We start from the raw sequence: 19,666 nt of genomic DNA on the forward strand, positions 1-19,666 counted from the left end.
ACAAACATTCATTGTTTTAAGAACATTAAAGTGAAGCCAGAAGTGCTTATACTTTGTGTATACATACATATATACATACAGAAATATATACATATATATATATATGTATAACCCTTGTATAAAGTTGTTTCCCAGCAATGCACAGTTGCTGCTCATCAGGGACAAGTCTTAGTGTTGTACATGCAAAAGAGTACAATTATGCTCAGATGGACCTCGGATCCGAGCACCTTGGATCCAAATCCCAGGGCTTTTCTGGGCTTACTTCAAATGGCAATTTTCTGTTGAGGGCACTATTTGAATTTAACTGGTTAACAGATATTCTAGCCTGAATGTAATCAACCCACTGACCCTTAATTCAAACCCTAACTTATTACAGGTGAATGGTACCAACCACAAACAGACTTTTTAGAGGCTTGCACAAATGTCTTTGGTGTATGTGTCTATCAGTTTTAAGGTACAAAATAATAATAATTATTATAATAATAAAAATAGCTATTTTGTGTGCTGTAGCAGTTCTTGTATAGCTCACAATAAGTGCAGCTCTCAACCCCTCCCACACCCAACCACCCTCCCTTGCAAATATTTGTTAAATAAGGATTAGACAGGTCAGACACCACTGTAGTGCAAATAGTAAACGATTAAAAATTTTTTTTTTTACAAAATATAGAAATGTTTGGCTCCAGTAACTGGACAAACATGTTCCTTTCAAGTATCTCTCACTGAAGAATTTTTTTTAAAACAAGTTACTTCCATTTAAAAAAAGTCTTTCTGTTTTTTTTTTTTCTTTCTTTCGCAGGTAAACAGTTTCAAACCAACTAGGTTGCATAGTTCTAACATTGTAAGCACCTTTACAAAATGTAACTTTTATTCTTTCATTCGTTCTTTTTTTTATTCTGTTTTTTCTTCATTTTTCTTTTTTCCTTTTTTCTTTTTTTTTTTTTTGTAAATGTAGTGCAGAAGATGAAGGTGTATACACCTGCACAATATTGTCCCTTTACCAATGTTAAGTATATGTATGTGTATAGTGTCTGTATGTATAGAGATATGTATATAAATACATAGCCATATATATATACACACAAACACTACACACCCATTCAGTTCCTCAGTAAATTTGGGGGGAAAGTGCCAGTGAATGTAGTGTTCATACACATGGCTTTTCAAGGAATTTCAATGACATTTTGGACTTAGTCCAAATTGCTGCAGGTTAGATGAGCTGCTACCATGGCTTGAACTGATGGGTAACTAAGGGAGGGAACATAACTCCCCTAGTAATAACTAATGTTTAATATACTATGCGATAAGATAAAGAGCATACTGAAAGGAAGGGGAAATAAATCCCCAACCCATACCGCCATTCAGACGTATCTCATTCAAGCCCGGGTTCATGAAGCTTTCTTCCTTTTTATAGCTGAAGTCTTTTCTGATCCTCCGTAAGTCTTTTTTTTTTTTTCCTCTTCTCTCCCTCGCTTTTGATTTTGCTTTTATTTTTGATGATTATTTCATTCAAAAAAGGTTATACCATGTCCGGTCTTTCCTCTTCTTGGGCTTTTGATACATGTTCTTCTCAACGAGAAGGGTCTTGCGCACACATGCGTCTATGAACAGCCACATTCCTCCACAATCATATTCTGTATGTCTTTCTTAATGATGTTCTGGCCATCATCGTAGTAGAGCATGGACATGGGCCGCAGCTTGGTGGGCACGCAACATGACTTGAGGTTGGCAAAGGGGCTATGGCCCCGCATGCGGTAATGGTTGATGACAGTGGAGTGGAAAGATAATGATGAACCAGATGTGCCTGCTATATGGCTGGGGCACTCTCCTTCGCAGTAGTTGGCATGATAACCTGTAGGTGCAATGATCCAGTCACTCCATCCTATGTCCTTGAAGCTGACAAAGAACTGCTTCTTGCAGCAGATGTTGACTTTGCCATCACACTCCAGGCCTCGTCTCCGCCGCCTGTGCTGGCGGTCCTCTGAGTGCCGGGCAAGCATCATCAGGAAGGGCCGATGTGATTGCTCCTTCTCATCTTCTCCTGTGAATTCTCCAGCTTCTTTTTCTTTCCCTTCCCCATCATCTTCCTTTTTCTTCTTCTTGCCCAGTAGCACCAGGCTGGCTCCTGTCTCTTGGCACAGGTCACAGGCAATCCGCACATCCAAAGAGCTCTTGCCTTGGTCCAGGAGTCTCTGGACACTGCTGGAGACAGGAAAGATGTGCCAAGTGCTCTTACGGGTGTCCACTGCCTTTTCCGAAATCAAAGTCTCACTCCTTTCACCTTTCAGCCCCCCATCTTCCGTATCTTCTACTGCTTCAGAGTTGCCTTTGGGCTGCCGCTGCTGTTGAAACAGGCGGATGGTGACTTTTGTCCTGCTCCGGTTGGCCTTGGAGACCTTCAGGAAGAGCCACACTTCAGCGTGTTCCACCACCGATAATTCACTGCCTTCCTTGGAAATCTCAAAGTGCAACATTTTCTTGGCTGTGCCTGATTTGGTAAATGGAAATAGACAGGAAGAACCTGTTAGTATGTCTGCTCACATTCTGTTACAGAGAATTCTGTTACTGTTGCCACAGGCATGAAGTTCCCTACGTTTCCTACTTGGCTTTTTAAATTTTTATGATTCTTCTGTTCTAACCTTCCTTGACCCCATCCCCTCCTCAGTTTGTCTTTTGTGAAAATTCTCTCTTCAGAAAAGTATTTCTTTGGCTGTTGTTTTCCGGTATCATATCTTAACCAAAGCATTTTGTTATAGTAATGATATAGTCATTTATGTAAAGCATCTCATGGCAAATAAGCATCAGTAGCTGCTAAAAGTTCATTTGCCTAAGCTGTCTTTGTGATCACTGTTAGCTGAAAGGCAAAAATGCTTTTGTGATGACAGTCCATGACTGTATGTACCATACGCATACAAATCTGTGCCTAACAGCTAAAGTTAGGGAGTGAGTTCCAGCCCTGCCAATTCTTCGGCAATACTTCGGAAATTATGCGGGAACAAGGTCTGCCCTTTCTCCCTCTGTAAAATGCCATTCTTCATATGCATCTTAAAATGAGGTGTAAATGTCAATTGTTTCAAAACCAAAGAAATACTAAAATATGAGCCTCAGCTTTGAGAGGTTTGCAAAGTTATATTGTAAAGAATTGCAGAATTGCGGCAAGCAGACTCTTCATCCTGTGAGATGTTAGCTGTAGATCCTGTTCTTAATTTAACACACTGTACTCGCTGTGATTATAGTAATGGTGAATACACTGAGAAATGAGCTAAAGAACTGTATAATTATGGGGATGGTTCTCTGGCATAATTGTATCAACTTGCCGAGATGTCATGATGATGATTATGATGGTGAGGGGGTGTTTCTCTGATACAGAGCTCATATCCCTGGCAGAAGTTGGAATGAATAATGAGGGCTGTTTAATGATTTGATCACTAGAGCATGAAAAAGTTAAGAGAGAATGAATTAGCTGGCGGGGGGGGAGGTGGTGTATTATTTTTTTAAGAGAGGTACTTTTCTATTTTCTTGACAAAAGAAAAAGACATGTTGGCATCTTTTGTTCTTTCTCAGTATGGAGGCCAGGATGGACAGGGGTCACAAATTTGAAATGCACAGGTATCTGACCTTAGTGAGACAGAAGCAGTATTCATAATTACCAATTTGTCGTTGATATTATTCTTGAACTACCCATGGCTGTTGACCCAATTCTCTGTGCAGTGGTTCTGCTTGTCAGGGAACCAGAACTTTGCACCCTAAAAAGGGCAAGTGGTGATCAAAACTGAAGTGGTTGGACACATACAGGAAAAATTGCTCTCATGGCAGCAAGGCTCTCCTCCTTGCTTTCCATTGCCACTGAACTCCCCTAGTACAGGCTCTCTGACCATCTCCCTGCTCCCCCATTCTCAGGTGAGACAGAAGTGGGGCAAAATCACAAGAGACATCTATCCCGTATTCACTTGCAAATTCAGGAGTTCCTGATTTCTAAAGTCTGTAGGCAAGCTGTGCTGTCCTTTGAGCTACCTGTTGCTTTCCTTCTCTGTGAAGTCCTGGCACTGACACATTCATCTTTCCCTGGTGGCATTCCCAGGCCAAAGAAAGAGGTATTTCTGAATTACAGTGGCCAAAGGGCACAGCATTTTGTTTTTGTTTTCCCTCTAAGTGAGAGTATGAAATTGTAGACTTGAACTGTCACTGAGATAGGGAAACACATGGTTTGTGTTAACTGCTTCTCACAGACTTTGCTGATGCCACTCTCCAAAGTGAGTTACATTTATTTCTCAGGGAGCTACATGAGCCAGTGGGACTGTGCCTTAGAAAAGGAAGTGGCTTATAGAAAAGACAGAGCAAGCTGACCAGTACTGTGAGGCATGGTGGAGTTACTGTTTTTCTATTATTTTTTAAATAAGAGTCATTGAATAATGACTGAAAGCTCATTAGTCAGCTCTTACCAGCTAACACTATTTTTTTCCATTCTGGAAATGAAACTATGGAAAAGCTGCCGGTTGTGTTGGAGCAGAGGGCAGGTGATAGGCATTAATCCCACTTCTGCACGGGTTTCAGAGCATGAGGAGATGTACAATAACATTCCTCCAGTCCAAAGGAAGTCTGGTCGAAGAGGCTGGTTGCCTTGTATGTAGGGATGTTATAAAGAGTGTTCTCTATGAGAATGGATACTTCTAAGGCCTGTGAGGACCATCCATCCAGCCTGTGGCTTCATTCCCCCTGACTCTCTCTTCTAAAACAAGCTTCTAACTTGGCACAGTCCTGAAAACCCTTTCTGAGGGGGACCTTGGGCTTCAGGGGAACCTGAAGGCAGGTGACCTGCCAGGAGTGGGTTGCCGTCTCCAAGACTCTCCATCCAATCCCTTCTGCTTGCTGTCCCTACCCAAGGAAACCTTTGGGGGGGGGGAAAAGATGGTTTAGACCAAGCTGCAGAAATTGTTCTGGCACCAGCAGCCCCTTCCCAACCGCTCTCTTTCCCCAGAGCTCACAGACTGCTGCAGGGAATAGGCATATATTGCTGGGAAGCGCAAAACTTGCTCTGTGTTCCTGAGGTACCAAGCTGTGCACAGACAGCAGTTCTGGCTCTAGGAGGGATCTTATGCATGAGCAGATCAGCTGTGCTGGACATGAATATGGAAAACTGGCCCAGTCATGAGCGCCGAAGAAAGCAGCCGGGGTGTGCAGACCTGTCTCAGCAGGGGAAGAAGCTGTATGGCCCATCTGATCAGAAAAGCCAGACAGCCCCGTGTTCAGAATAACCTAATGCTGTTAAGTGCTAATGCATGATATTTCACATTTTGTTATTTCCATGCTAGTGGGAGTTGAAAATAGTTACAAAGTGACGTATCTCCAACAGTAAATATTCATATTACCTTATGCACTGGCCAGAAGCGTAGCAATGCAGCCACTCTTTTTGACAGATATTACATGAAAGAAACAGGACCTCAAGAACTCTCTTAATTAGTTCTTCATATGTTCCTGTATGTGTGAAAGTTGAATTCTTCCTCATTACTAAAAATATTAGAATAGTACAGTGAAAGTACCCAAGTACTTGCTCTTTCTTCACTTGAGAAACGTGAGCTTGAGCAAGGTAGTGTAAGATGTCCTTATACAGGGATAACAGCCTCCCTGTAGGTTGTTAGCTACAATAACAGCCTCTCTGGATGTGGTTAGCTACATTTTCACACACGAAAGGTTGATTCAGATTCTGAAGGAAAAAGATGCAGGAAGCTTATATGAGCCTAATATTTCTGGACGAAACAAAATCCTGAGTCCTCAAACCTGCATAGCTAATAAAAGGTTTTATAGCAATTAAAAAAACCCTTTCCCTTTCACAGATCTTTTTAGAAGGAGACTGGGAATGGTGCAAAGTTGGGGATAAAAAGCATGCTTTCACATTTGGAAAAAACCAAAGCTTTTCTGAATTCTCTCCACATTCACAACTAGTTTGTTACGATCACACAGCACAAATGGTATGAATCCTGCAGTCTTTACGAGGTCACTATGCTCAGACAAGCTCATTTTGAAATCAGAGTTTGGCCCTGTGGTAAAACTGAATTGAGATCTCTGGATCTGGCTTATTATGATTACACATTCACTTTATAACAGGATCTTTATTTCCAAAAGGTTCAGTCCTACAATAAAACAAATTCTTTAAGTGTTCTGAGACAAAAAAAAAAAAAAAAAATCGCTGTATTTCATTTTCTTGAAATATTGCTTAGCGATTTAGCAGTCTTTCCTTTTTGGTCTGAGTTAATGACCAGGTTCAAAGCTTTGGAAATATATACTGTGCATCTAACTGAAAGTAAAAAGGAGACCTTCCTGAAAGTTGGGGGTGGTATCACTTCCATGATTACACTTTGTTTATCCTCTTGTCCTGCCTTTTCATCTGCCACAGCTGATTTGCAAGGGTCTTTTTCCATTTCTAATCATCCTGCTCCTCCTGCCTGACTTCTGTGGAAAGACCCACAGCCCAACAGTGGTAATGCCTTCATCACTTCCATGCTCATATAAACGGCGATGTCAACAGCCTGGATTGTTATCATAGCAGAAAGCAGCTGAAAAAGGAGACGAGGGCTTACTTCGGGCCCCCTTTGATTGCTTTTCCTCGTCTCCCCTTCCCAAAGCCTTGGAGAGGCCGCCTCTCTGCTTTACCGCTGAGCAAAGCCCCTTCCAGGAAGAGGGCTGTGATGCCGAGGGAGCAGTCTAGCAGCGCGAGTGACACCGGCAAATGCTGTGAGAAATGGTTAAAAATACAAGCCCTAAGAAGTAGTGCATATATGGTAAAAGGTTTAATGGAAGGAGTTACTGAATGGAAAGAAAGTGTAGCATCAGTATATATAGCATGAGAGTTTGCTCGTATCTGTTTTTCTCTTCAGTAGTGCTCGCACACCTTTTTAGGAGAGAAACCTGAACATGCAAGCAGCGGGGTGCCTGCACAGGTACCTTCCTCTCCACCTCTGGAAGGGCTGTTCAGGACTCACACGTGGGACTCTGCACTCGGTACCTGCTCTCAAGCAGCACTTGGTGATGGGCACGGCCCAGGAGAGCGTGGAGGGATTGGCAGAGCCTTTGTGGGCCCAGGCGTGGGGCAACTGGTGCAGGCAGCCCTGCGTGGGGTAGCTTCTGCTGGGCTCTCAGCAGGAGCCTGCAGGTCCAGCATGGTCTTCCTCTGAGGCTAAGGATCCTTCCTTCAGTATCGTTGGCTTTAACTATGCAGTTGAAGCTCATTTATTTGCAATTCTCAGCGGGATTCAAGATTGAACCCTGTTAGTTCAAGCTATATATATATACTAGGTAGGGTCTAAGCTATACAATTAAGAGGATCTTTTTTTGAGTAAAATGCTAAGATACTTAAAATTACTTTTTTTTTAAACCATATGCTGTTAAATGATTAAAGCTTTTTTTTTCATAATGAAAGTGATTATCCTTCCTGACATTATAATGTGACTTACTCTTAATTTCTCTTAACACACAGTATTTAAATTTTCCTTTGAAAAATGTTCATGGTGTAAGAAGGTGCTGTTACTTTAAATTTCCGTGCTTCACCACTGCTTAATTTTGAACCGTTTTTACGTTATACTGTAAGTGAACTGTTTTTCCATACAAAGCAAGCTTTTTTTTCCTTTTTTAGTTGCTAACTTTACTACTGCCTATGTTTAGATTTTGGGGGAATTTGTACTGCGTGCCAATCTGTAATTACATTCAAAAGCATCCTTCTCTTTACTTCTCATTTCCGTTCCCCAGGAGACAGAAAAAAATAGGTTACTAGAAAGGTTCCTCTAAAGAGAGTGCAGAGAAGAGCATGGTTATTGAGAGATAATTGCTCAAAATGTTTACTAATGAGTGACCACTAGAGTTAGATGAATTGTTCACAGCATAGAATTTATTCAGTGAATTTAGCACTGTTATGGTCTGGCAATTATCCCCTAGGCAGACTGATTATTACAAATGTGTTATTACTGCGATTAGACAGTGGCCGTTTCTGTGACTGCATTTCAGCCTATGGATCACTGGCAAATGATTTATTCTAACTATTCATCACCCCTTGTATGTGACTGGTCATCCAGGTTGTGTACTTTCGTTCCTGCTCCCTGACTGCCTGACTGTTGCCTTTTAAAAAGGGAGGAGCAATTATGACACGAATAACAAACACCTTATCTTTATGTTCATATACCCTTTGCTGCCGGCAAAAGGAGATTTTTGTTGTAAGAAAAAATGAACCAAAGAAAAAAACCAGGAAAAAGAACTATTCCCCAAGCATTCATGGGGGAAAAAGCAGCAGCAACCTTATTTAAATACCTTTTCTTGAAAAGTTAACCCGAAGGGGCATTGACAAGGTCATTCAGAATGTGAAATAATTCAGTTCTGGTGAACCTTGACTCTTCTCTGCTATTTTGAAGCACTTTACATCCACAGCCTAGAGTTCTTTCCAAATTGAAAGCCCTTCCCCCACATGGCTTTAAATATTTAGAAACAAAAAAGGTGTTTGTTTGGTTGAAGTTTTTTGTTACTTGATTTTTGCATTTACATCTAAAATAGCTTAAGCAAAGTTTAGGGTTTCTTGCACCAATAACGTATTTCAAGGTAAAAACAACACCAAGCCTTTGTCTTTCATAAAAGAGAGAGCAATTTTTTTTGTACATACTTGTAATAATTTGCTGTAAATTCTAAAATTAAGTGGATCAGAAACTGCCAGTCTGTTTTCATTAAAATATTTAATTTGTATGCACTGAGGCCCAAATCCCAAACCCACTGAAATGAATAGCAAAACTTCCAATTGCTTCCAGTAGAGTAAGCTTCAATCCTAAATCAATCTTGCAAAGCTCTTGCATTAAATGAGATTGCCTTTTCATACCCGTATAGACATATCTAGATATAAGAACTCGGCGTGAATCATTTACACATATGCAGTGTAGATACATCCTGCACACAGGGGAGCACAAAAATGCGCATACTTATCATATTACAATGATGCAGGTACAGCTCCATGGGTATGTAAGTATGTCTGCCTTGGCATACCCGTACATATGGACATATGTGCACTTTTACATTCATACAGGCAAATGCATATTCTGATATTCCCAACTGCATTTGCATACAAAACTGTATGCATCACTACACATAGAGATGGACACATACAGTACTTTCTCTCTCAGGTGTCTTTTTCAAAACTGTTTCCCACCTTCTCAGATTCATCTGTGCTTTCTCAAGTTGTTCTCAAACCAACCAACCTGCCTGAATTCTCACATTTTGTTACAATGAAACAGATTAATACAGAATGGCTTTCTTCGTCTGGAAGTAACTTGCTTTGTTTTGCTAAACTTGAAATCTTTGCTATAGTATGCTAAAGAGAAAAAAAAAATCAAGGGGGGAAATAGGCTTTATTTCTAAAAGCCAAGGAGACCGCATTAAAAAAAGATGTGAGAAAATCAGCTCAGATGATGATTCACGGTCACATTTCTCAGTATCTTGTAAAAAATAATAATGATAATTTCTGATCTCGCTAGATTTCCAGAACTTGTAGCATCCCTCCATTTATCTTTTTCCCCTTCGCCTGTTTCCTGCCTGCATTATTTTACTTACAGTCTTCCACTCCGGTGAATCTCTGCCTTTTAAATAAACTAGAATAGAGAAACAAGAGCTCCACTCAGAGAAGCTACAGATAAGCATAAAGATCTCTGGGATTCAGGATCCAATTAGGTAAAATAGGAGCTTGCAGGAAGGTTGCCTGGCGTGGAGCAAAAAGCCTTTGGAGTGTGCCCTCTCGTGGCCATTCTTTATTCAGCACGGATATCTGTACCATTAAATACATTTGCTTTCAATGAAATGATTTAGAGAGGCATAAGTGACCCATCCTTTTTTTCCTCCTGAACTACCAGCCTGGATGTATAGGAGTAGGTATCTTCCTAGGAAAAGGCATGAGTCTGTACACACATGTATCTGCACATGAAAGGAGGCATCACATGATCAAGTCTGTTCACCTTGAATTCAGTATGAAGTGATACAAAACAGTAGAAGCAGTCTAAATAGCTGTCAGACTTCTCATTTTTTTCCTGACAGTTCTCTTAACGATAAGCCTTTGGATTTCAGGATTTCCATCCAGTAATTCCTATCATCTTCTCGGGGGCTGATGTTAGCAACCCATTTCATTGGTAGTTTAGTTGCCAGGATCAAATTCACTTGGCAAAAACCCAGGTCTGCCTAATAAGCTATCTACTTAAAATAATGAAAGAGTTAGTAGCCAACCATATTTTATGAGCATTGGGTATCTCAATTATAGAAGCTGTTGGATTTGCTTGTCACAAAATTATATGACCCCTCTCCTCAAAAGACTATTTTTAAGACCTTGAAGTAACCCACAGAGCTCTGGCACAGCTACCCTCGTAGCAGAACTAATCGAGGTTAGTAATCTTAGTTTGATATGCAAGTAGAAAATCATTTTCATGTTTTACTTGTAAGAGTGCCAAAGGACAGTAGGGTGCATTTGTAACCTTTTGCCCAATACTCGCGGTCATTAGTTTTGCAAAGATCTGCCTGGATTTGTTAGCTGTGAAAACTACCTGCCAACTATTTTGCTGATTTCCTGGACATAACTACACCTGTGCTTCAGACAAGTTCACTGCATTTAGTTTCCCCTCTAATTGTCTGAAGCCTGTGCTCATTTGAATTTTGGTCTATTTTAGAAAATAGCAGTCTCAAGCCAGAGTCACGTGCACAGGGCACGGTTTGCTCATTCACTCCATTTCATTGTATGTCTGAGGATATGGCTGATGAAAGATGGAAATACTACTTTTTTATGAAGGCAAGTAGTAAATGTGGCTTCTGAAAGGTAGGGGGAATGGCTGGTTTATGTCAAGTCATACCCAAAGGAGCAAAAAGCCTGAAGTCTTATTTCTCTTTCCATAGACCTTTATTTGATATAACGTGAGATGTTTCCATTCATTTTCATTGATTTCCTATGGCCCTCTTTCGAGACAGAGCAAATTTCACGTTATAAATAGGAAGAACATTAACCTGACTGTGAGAGGAACATGTTTATTCTCCTGCTTGGTGTTTTAAACTTATCCATACTCTTCTCAGTTCCCACAGAGTGAATAGTGGGGACTGTCCATGTGGCTGTATTCTGTTCCTGTCTTTTTAACTCATACTTTATATATGACATGTCACTTGCCTTCTTTTTGCCTCACTTTCCTCAACAGGCAAAATAATACTGCTTTAATATTTGACATGCGATACTGCTGGTGCGTGAGTGGAAGAGATCCCAGGTAGAGTTTACTTCAGTTGTTGCAGCATTGGCACCTGTGAAGTGTGGTAGATCCTCTGATGTTAGCAAAACACCAAATATGAATGGCTATAGTTGAAAAATATGTTTTAGCAGTCTGAAGTTACTCCACAGAGTGGAGTATCATTTCCATTATAAGCCCAAACCCTAGAGCTCAGTTTCTAGGTTGCTTATTGCTGCTCCCTCTTCTCAAATCAAAGCCTAGCAGGTATGGGAAAAAAGGCCAGAGCAGCCCTCCTGCCTTGGCTTCTGGGATGGGCTTAGCATGAAGGTGAAGGATGGCAGCAGGGTAGAAAAGGCATGGGAACACAGTGGATGCCCCTGTCCTTCAGCTGTGCAACTCCATAGCGTAATTCTCCTTATTTTAATTTGGCTAGCAGTGGTAGGACAATGCTATGTAAATCAAAGTGATGTGCTAGTGTTGGGTAGTTTGTAGCAGGGGGGATCGGTTGGGTGGACTATTGGCCAGCGTGTGGGCAATGGCACGATTTTCGCTGCTCACGTGACCCTGAGAGCCAATGGCTTCAGGAGCCGCTGTTGGAGGGTGTCGTACTGAGTAGGCATATATCAAATTCCAAATTCCTTTGTGTCAGAGCTCAGGAGAGACAATAATGTGTTTACAAATGATTGGGACTCACACAGTGAAGAGAAACCACTGCTTATGCCATATGTGTTTCACTGTGCTCAGAGCGAGCTGCTGAAAACCAGGTGGGGAATCCAACTCATCGATAGCTTTTAAAAACTCATTTCTAAACTAACGTTGAGCCACCCCTGTTTCTAACGACCACTGGCATTGACACCTTCTGCCTGCTTTCTGAAGTGGAGGGGATGGAAAAAACAAAAAGCCTGAGCTTTTATACTGAAAGAACTGATAATGTGTATATTGACAAGGACTCCAAAGGGACGGGCTCCTTGTACAGTTGGAAATCGGACAGCCAGGAGGAATGTCTGCTCTTAAAAGCATGCACACTTCTTGTGCATGGCTTCCCTGCAAACAGAACATCTGAGTCAACAGGTTTTCAGGACTGGAAACTCTGAGTGTTGTCTTAATTGTTTATACTGCTGCAGCAAACTTTTAAACAAAAATGCTTGGAGTTCCTTTGCATACTTTGCCTACCATATGCTGTACCAAACAAAACAATGACATTCTTTTAAAACCGTCTTGGCAACAGGAGAAATGCTTTGGCTAGACAGCATCATAAAAAGTTGCTGTTAGTTAGATGATAGAGTTATTGCAAGATACTGTTATTGATGCATGTATAAACATATTCACACATACTAACAGATAAATATGCACATACATATACATTGAATTAAAACGGGTTCTGGTCCTATTCATGTAGGAACAAGACAGTAAAGTACAACTTTAGAGCTGTTTCCTATAGGCAGTTGGTGTGAGTCTTAAGCCATTACTTAGTAAATACCTATATTCTGAGCTCTTACTGTATAAGAGTTAGGGAAAACAGAACTGTGAAAGAGTTCAAAATACACCCAACCAAGGTTGCATTTTTTTGGCAGGAGCGTTTTAGGAACAGAATCTTTTTTTCCAGCATGCAGAAGTCTGCATTACAAATTGGATCAGCTGCAGCAACTTGTCCGGTTCTATTGAAGTCATCTGACAGTCCCTGCAACTCTTTATTGCCAAAGATGCTGCGTTAAATTAAAAAAGAAAAAAAAAAAAACACCTCTCACTTCTAAAAATTAAAGCTGCTTCATCTGATTTTTATAACTTCCACTATAATTTTTACATGAAAGGGTTGTTTCTCAAGTAGTTTGCAGCTCACTTTCTGTCTTGATAAACTCCCCAAAAGGCTTCAGCCCTTTTTCTTTCACCATCAGCTCTGCAATCCAGTACTTTACTGCAAGTACTCTGGCTTCACAGGCACAGTTTGGAGGACCCCGCTGCAGCCTGACTTTCTGCTCAAGATTGGTTAGAGAGCTTCCTCCCTGTGTGGCTGTCTGTGCTTAGCAAGTGTAATCTGTAGCCAAGACTAAGTCAGAAAAATCAAATTCCTTCAGAGTCCTGTCCCCCCCATCCCATTCCTCCTTCTCCCTTCCCCCAAGTCTCATCCTACAACCTTGCAGAAAACATTATTGCTGAGGAAAAGAAAAGAAGTTAATTGCAGTTCTGGCACAAAGGATATTTTACAGTTTTGTTTTTCAAGCACTCACCTGATTCCGCAAAAGTGATGATTTCTGAGGTTTGCTCCACAACTTCATTCATTTCGGCTCTTCTTCCAACATCATCCTCTATTTCCACATAACCATCCTCTCCCACCTTTCCCACATGGAGTTTTTTGATGGCATTTAAAAGTGCTGCCTTGGGCACCGGCTGGGTGATATTAGGTCTGTCCCTCAAGTGCAACATGTTCAGTATGTGCTTCTTTACTGCTTCCACCATCTCAGGCTGTGAGCTGGGCACATCCTTTGAGAGCGTGGCAAGGGCACATGATGGACAGTCAGTGACTGAACTGTGCCCCTCGGATCCTGGGGTTGGGGAACTCCTCACTATAATCCAGCAAAGCACCAACAAAAATCCTCTCTTCCAAAGCAAAGGCATCCTGGCAGCAAAAGTTGTTGTGATTCCCTTTTTAAAAGGCCCTGCTTTTCCTCCCCCTTCACGCACAGTTTTTTTGGGGCTGGTTTGGTTTGTTTGTTTGTTTGTTTGTTTTTCCTTCTCTTCAGCAAATTCTCTGGAACAAGAACCAAAAGTTTTCTGTGAAGTTTTGTTTGCAGGTTCCCTCTCTGAATGCAATAAGTGCTGTAGATGTTTGTGGCTGTCAGGGAGAAGAGTTCTGACTCTGTCTCAGAGTAGGAGAGAGACACAGAGAGAGGGGGAGAGAGAGAGAGGACGGATTGGCCTAAAGTGAGTGAGTGAATGAGAGAGGGAGGGAGTTTTGTCTGTGAGTAAAGGCTATGATTAGGAAGGGGGAGGAACAGGCAGGCTGGCTTCCTTATGCTCATTGCTCCCCTAACACACACCTCTCTTCAAATATCACTACTCGTGGTTTCTGCCCTCCCCCCTTTCCAAAATCTCTTTTCATTCCTGTAAATTTACACTTTTTTCTTTTTTTTTCCTCTCCATTTGACCCTCCTGGCTCCCCCCGGCTGTCATTCCCCCCCCCCCTCCTTTTTTTTCCCCTTTCTTTCTTTTTTTTTTTTTTGTTTTGTTTGTTTTATTCCTTCAACAGTATCACTGGCTTAACTAAACAGAGGAAACATGAATGAATGAAAAGAGTGAAACCTTTTATTAACAAGCACCTTGCTCTTGGTCCTGCCTGGTATTGTTAGGGATAGCAGGAAATGTTAAATAGCTTATGAATGAGATGGGGATGAGGGCAGGGGCTCCAGGTATTTTGGGCAGAATGTTATTCTGCCTTGAGTAGAAGAGAAAAGATCTTTTCTGCTCACTTCTAAATGCTGGAGGTTATCAACACTGGCAAGAGATCTGACAGGAGCAAAATAACACTGTTGTTTGGAGGGCTATTATAATACATGATATACTCTCCAGCTGCACTACACGTTCAGGCACTGAAAGCCTAAGCAGGAGTTGGTACGGCACATATCTGTGACATGCTAAGGTAGTGCGCTCACACCAGAAATATCCCTACTTCTATGCTAGTCTGTGCCTAGAAGTTCTCAGGCAGATATATTTAGGTTTGGGGTTAATCAAGTGATGTCTGAAAAATGCTTTGAAGGTGAAAAGTGTTACATGTCATCTGGCCAAATCATACCGCTCCTGACTCAGGCAAATCCCTCATCGATGCCAATAATAATTCTGTCTGAGTGAAGGCTGAGTAAGATCTTCTACATTTGGCCCATTGTTATTAGAAGGCACTTTTTGTTTCATTCATTTAAACGACACAGAGCAATCATAATATTAGAATAAGACATCGGGAATGAAAAGCAATCTAAAACACTGCTAGGAGCTGGAGTTTCAACCAGTATTGGTAGACCCTTGCCAGTTTATGCCCGTGAGGGTTTTGCTCTGCAGTGAAAAGGTATTCCCTGTGTCACTGCCATGGCTTCATGTTGCCTTTACATTCTGTAGCCTCTCCGTTCTGTTCCTTACCTAGCAAAGATGAAGTTAGCAAACTCCCTCACATTTGAACTTGCTAATGGAAAATGAGAAAACTACAGCTGATATACTCTAACTTTTGAGGTTCTTCCCCTCCAAACTTTAACTTGTACAGATTTTCTTAGAACAGCTTCTGGGTTTTTTCGTATTTATCCTCTTTCTTTTCCTTCCTTTCATTCTCTCTCTCACACACCTCTGTCTTCTCAGGTGTGCTTACCTCCTACCCAGCAAATATTCCACTTTCACTATATTACCATCAACCATTGTATTTTAGTGGAAAGGAGTGATTTATAAATATAGGCATTGTAAGGTCTCTAATTTCCATGAGATGACTACAGGCACATGGGCTGAGAGACAGGCAAGGAATTATAGTTAGAGTAAATGAAACATACAGAAGTAATTGAACAATCAACCAAAGTTTTACAAATGTTATATATTGCAAGTCCTTTTCAATTAAGCTGTTTTATAAGTCTTTCACTGTTATAAGGCATCCACAGTACACCCTCATCTGTGTTTTACTGACCTCAGTTGCTATACTGTTATATACTGTTACACTTACGGGTCTGTCAGCATTATAAACCCTGCAGCCATTCTTATAAACACATCTTTGTAACACAAACCTTGCTATAATACATCTAAATTTCTTGGATCTTGCAAACAGCCCAAAGTCTGTTGTAATTATACAAAGTCTGAAAGTCAGCTTGAAATAGAACTAAAAGTTTAATTGGACAAAAAAATAATTTCAGATGAAAATATGCATTCATGATTAGAGGTACTAACAGATGACATAATTAAAGGGGCTATTTATAGTTCTAATATAGCACCTATCCCAACAATGTCTGATGAAAAGTAAGGGATAGGCATAAATCAATATAAAATACAGATAAGTATATTTGGGTTCTTGCTGTGGGATGTACGTTGCTTGCCATACATAACAGGTACACTTATCACAGACAATCTCTATTACATATAGGTATAGAATATTTTACTTGCATGCCATGATGATGACAGATTTAACATTAAAGCATAACTTTCTAAAAACCACTGTTTTCTAAAAGCAAGTCTGCCGATACCGCTGGTATATAGTTCATTTCTACTTACATACATACATACATAAATATGTACAGAAATACATAGTGCTTGAATAAATACAGAAATGGTGGTTCAGACTCTTTCTATAAAATTACCTGAGCTGCAAAGCTCTGCATATGCATTCATTCAGTATAGCCCTAACAGTATGCAACAGCATGCACAGGAATTAAAAGTTTCAGTTTTAAAAGAAAAAAGCTGATTTAAAGTTTTACCTCTCTAGTCCTGACTCTCAGGAGGAGACTGCTGTATTGTGCATTAAGAACTGCTGAAGTTCCTCTTTGTGGTATTTATAATGCGAAGCTTTATACTGTACTTCTCATGTGTACACTCACATATAATGTCTGTCAAAAGTAAGTGGGCCGGATCACTGTGCTGGATTGGTTAATCCTGTTACATCAGCAATTGACTGTTTTTCCTGTATGAGGCATACTTCTGGTAATTATCTAATGGAAACTCCTAATTGTCTAGCATGACAAAATATCGTGGATTCAACTTGTAGTGGTGATCTCTGTATCCATTTAAAGAATAGAACTTAAAATCAGACTGAAAGCAAACATTATGAGTCAGGAAGACACACTCCAACTTGTTTTATTGCATAGCTAGATACAGATATTATTAGATGTAGATATCACTGATTTAGTTCAAATACAGTATTTGCCAGATACTTAATTACTAGTTTGCAAATTGTTATCTTCTTCTTTCATACTTAAGGATATACCAGATAATCTATTTGCAAATTTGGATTCTTTTCAAATTCAGAAAAATGCAGTTGATTAAGAATCCTTTTGCAATGGTTGAATTTTTTTAATTCAATCTTTATATAAATATGTCCTTCTGTTAACTTAGGGATCCCTTTAAAGCTCTTAAAAATGAATCATATTCCTCTTGTCCAAGTCTCCTGGCTTCTTGACGTGCAGATTGCATCACACTATTAAAAACTGTTTAGACATCTAAAAATAAGTTACAATGAATGACAGGTCACATTTTTTGCAAGTGTGATATTAACACATGTGGAATAAAATAAAATGCAATTTTCATTTCAGTTTACATTAGTGAAAATCAGAAATAACTGTGCCAATTAGGCAGTACCAAAGTAATATATATAAGGTCAAAAGTAAATTAAAAAATCCATCTCCTTTCTTAAACACACATAATAGCTGGCTTTATGTGGTACCGTTTATGACAAATGGCATGATCATGCAGTCTTTACTCATTCAAAACACCCACTGATTACCAGAAAATCCCCATCCTTCAGATTTTTTTTTTGGCCTGAATCGTACTTATAATTGTATTTTTATGTCCTGTTGGTAATGTCAGTTTAATCTGTCTTATAATATGGCTGATCTGGATCAGGGAAGAAAGATTTAAAATTTTCAACTTACAGTGATACCAGGGAGTCCTTGAAGCAGCATTGATTCCAACTGGTGTGTGTGCTGTATTCACACAACAGCTTTGGTAGAATGAGCAAAAAATCAGGAGTTAATGGGAAACATATGACCAGATAGGTTGTTTTGTTTCCCAGGTTTAATATGCATATAATAAGTTTTCAGGCTGTAACGTGCTGTGGATTGAAGCTTCTTGAAACAGGTTTCAGTAGCTTTCCTGCAATCTGACATTGGTGGTTCCAGTTGTTCCAAAGAAGAGCTTTTTTTTTCCCTTTTTTTTTTCTTTTCCCTTCAGGGACAGTGAGAGACATGCTTGAAGAAACAGATAATGAGTGTGCACATACCTAGTTATTTGCAGGACCACATTTTTAACGGGGATCCTAAAACTGAGTTTTGGCAAAGGACTTTTCCAGCATGGAGTTCTGTTTTTCTCAGGACCAGACTGAATTTGGTTTTAACTGGCACCCTAAAACTCTTTGAAATTAGTTACATACTGGTAGTGCAGTGACTGTTGTAATTTGGCAGCAGACATACGCTCAGCAAGAGATCTTGTACTGCACTGGTTTTACAGAGAGTGGAAAAATTGCCCTGAAAGTAACAGAGTTATCTTCTCCTTGGACTCAGAGTAGCGCGGTGCTCCACTCGCAGCAGCTGGTGCGACGGCTGCTGACCATCACACCCCTATGGATGCAGCACCCAGCCGGTCCGTAGCTTCTCCCACAACGGCAGCGGGTCAGAGAATTCCCAGTACAAAAGTGTGTGGTCTGTGACGACAAAAAGAGAAGGCTACCGAGTGAAGCACAGCAAACATGCATGTGATTTATAGTGCAGGATAACTTCTGAAAGGAGATTAGGAGAAGTGAAAAGCATTATTCATTTCAGAGCATGCTCCTTATTGCCTCGGGGAATTTGTGTATAGCTTTACCAAAGGCCTAATGAAAGCTTTACTCAGTGACTAATTTTTTTTCACACCTATTTCTTTCTTTATAAATATTTTTCTCCCCACCCCTCCACTTCTTTTCATTTTGTTGAACACAGCAACACCTGCTGGCAGTGGTCCGGGAGTACCGCTGGAAAGACCCACTGATCTAACTTCAGACCAGCTGCCATTAAGCACTGCCAAGCCATATTAATGAGCTGCCTCTATTTTTACCCCTTCCTGCCAGAAAGGGCAATTGCTCTTGGGAAAGACTGTAGTTGGTTTTGTTTTTTTTTTTCTTCTTTCTTTCTTTTTTTCTGGCAGTTTCAGAATCCAGATAATCATTGTTCATTTAGTGAAGTTGGGATTTCTAACTTAAATTCTGATACCACTGATTGAGACCACATAAAACATTGGAGTGATGCTGAGCCCATCTTGCTGGGTCGCAGGCATATTTTAGTTCACTGCTGGATCAGAAGTAATTAAAGGAATGGGACTGAGAGAGAAAGGTTAGTATTCCAGCAACCTGTCTCTGTTTTTCCTAATTGTGGATTTTATCTTACAAACCATTAAAAAAAATGGCCCAATGCCACTTCATTGTTCACCTAGCAGAGACTGTGTGATTTACAGGCTATTTTGGAATCCCAAATTGCACACAACAGTATTTGTGCATCTCCATTCCTGCTTTGAAGAGCAGTCACTAGAAAACATTGGCACAGATTTCTGTGCAGATCAGCTGGAATCTCACTCTGTTGTACCTTATTTCACTGTAATAGCAAGAGAAGATATGCCAGAAACTTCTAAATATAAGTTTTGTTTCTACTTTTATGTAAGTGGACCAATTAAGGCCAGTCTTGCTGTTGCTGCTAACTCTAATGCTTATGTGCTGTTTAGAGAGGCCAGTGATTTCAATC

General features: G+C 40.4%; 1 protein-coding gene across 1 annotated transcript; it reads right to left on the reverse strand.

Moving 5' to 3' along the window:
* Nucleotides 1–1,598: 1,598 nt before the first annotated feature.
* On the reverse strand, nt 1,599–14,242 carry INHBA (inhibin subunit beta A). The gene is given in 3 exon segments (XM_009481209.2): nt 1,599–2,485; nt 13,451–13,918; nt 13,921–14,242. Coding segments are annotated over 3 exon segments (1,677 nt in total).
* Between the last annotated feature and the right edge of the window lie 5,424 nt (nt 14,243–19,666).

The sequence above is a fragment of the Pelecanus crispus genome, chromosome 2 (genome assembly GCF_030463565.1).
Source record: "Pelecanus crispus isolate bPelCri1 chromosome 2, bPelCri1.pri, whole genome shotgun sequence".
Lineage (NCBI taxonomy): Eukaryota > Metazoa > Chordata > Aves > Pelecaniformes > Pelecanidae > Pelecanus > Pelecanus crispus.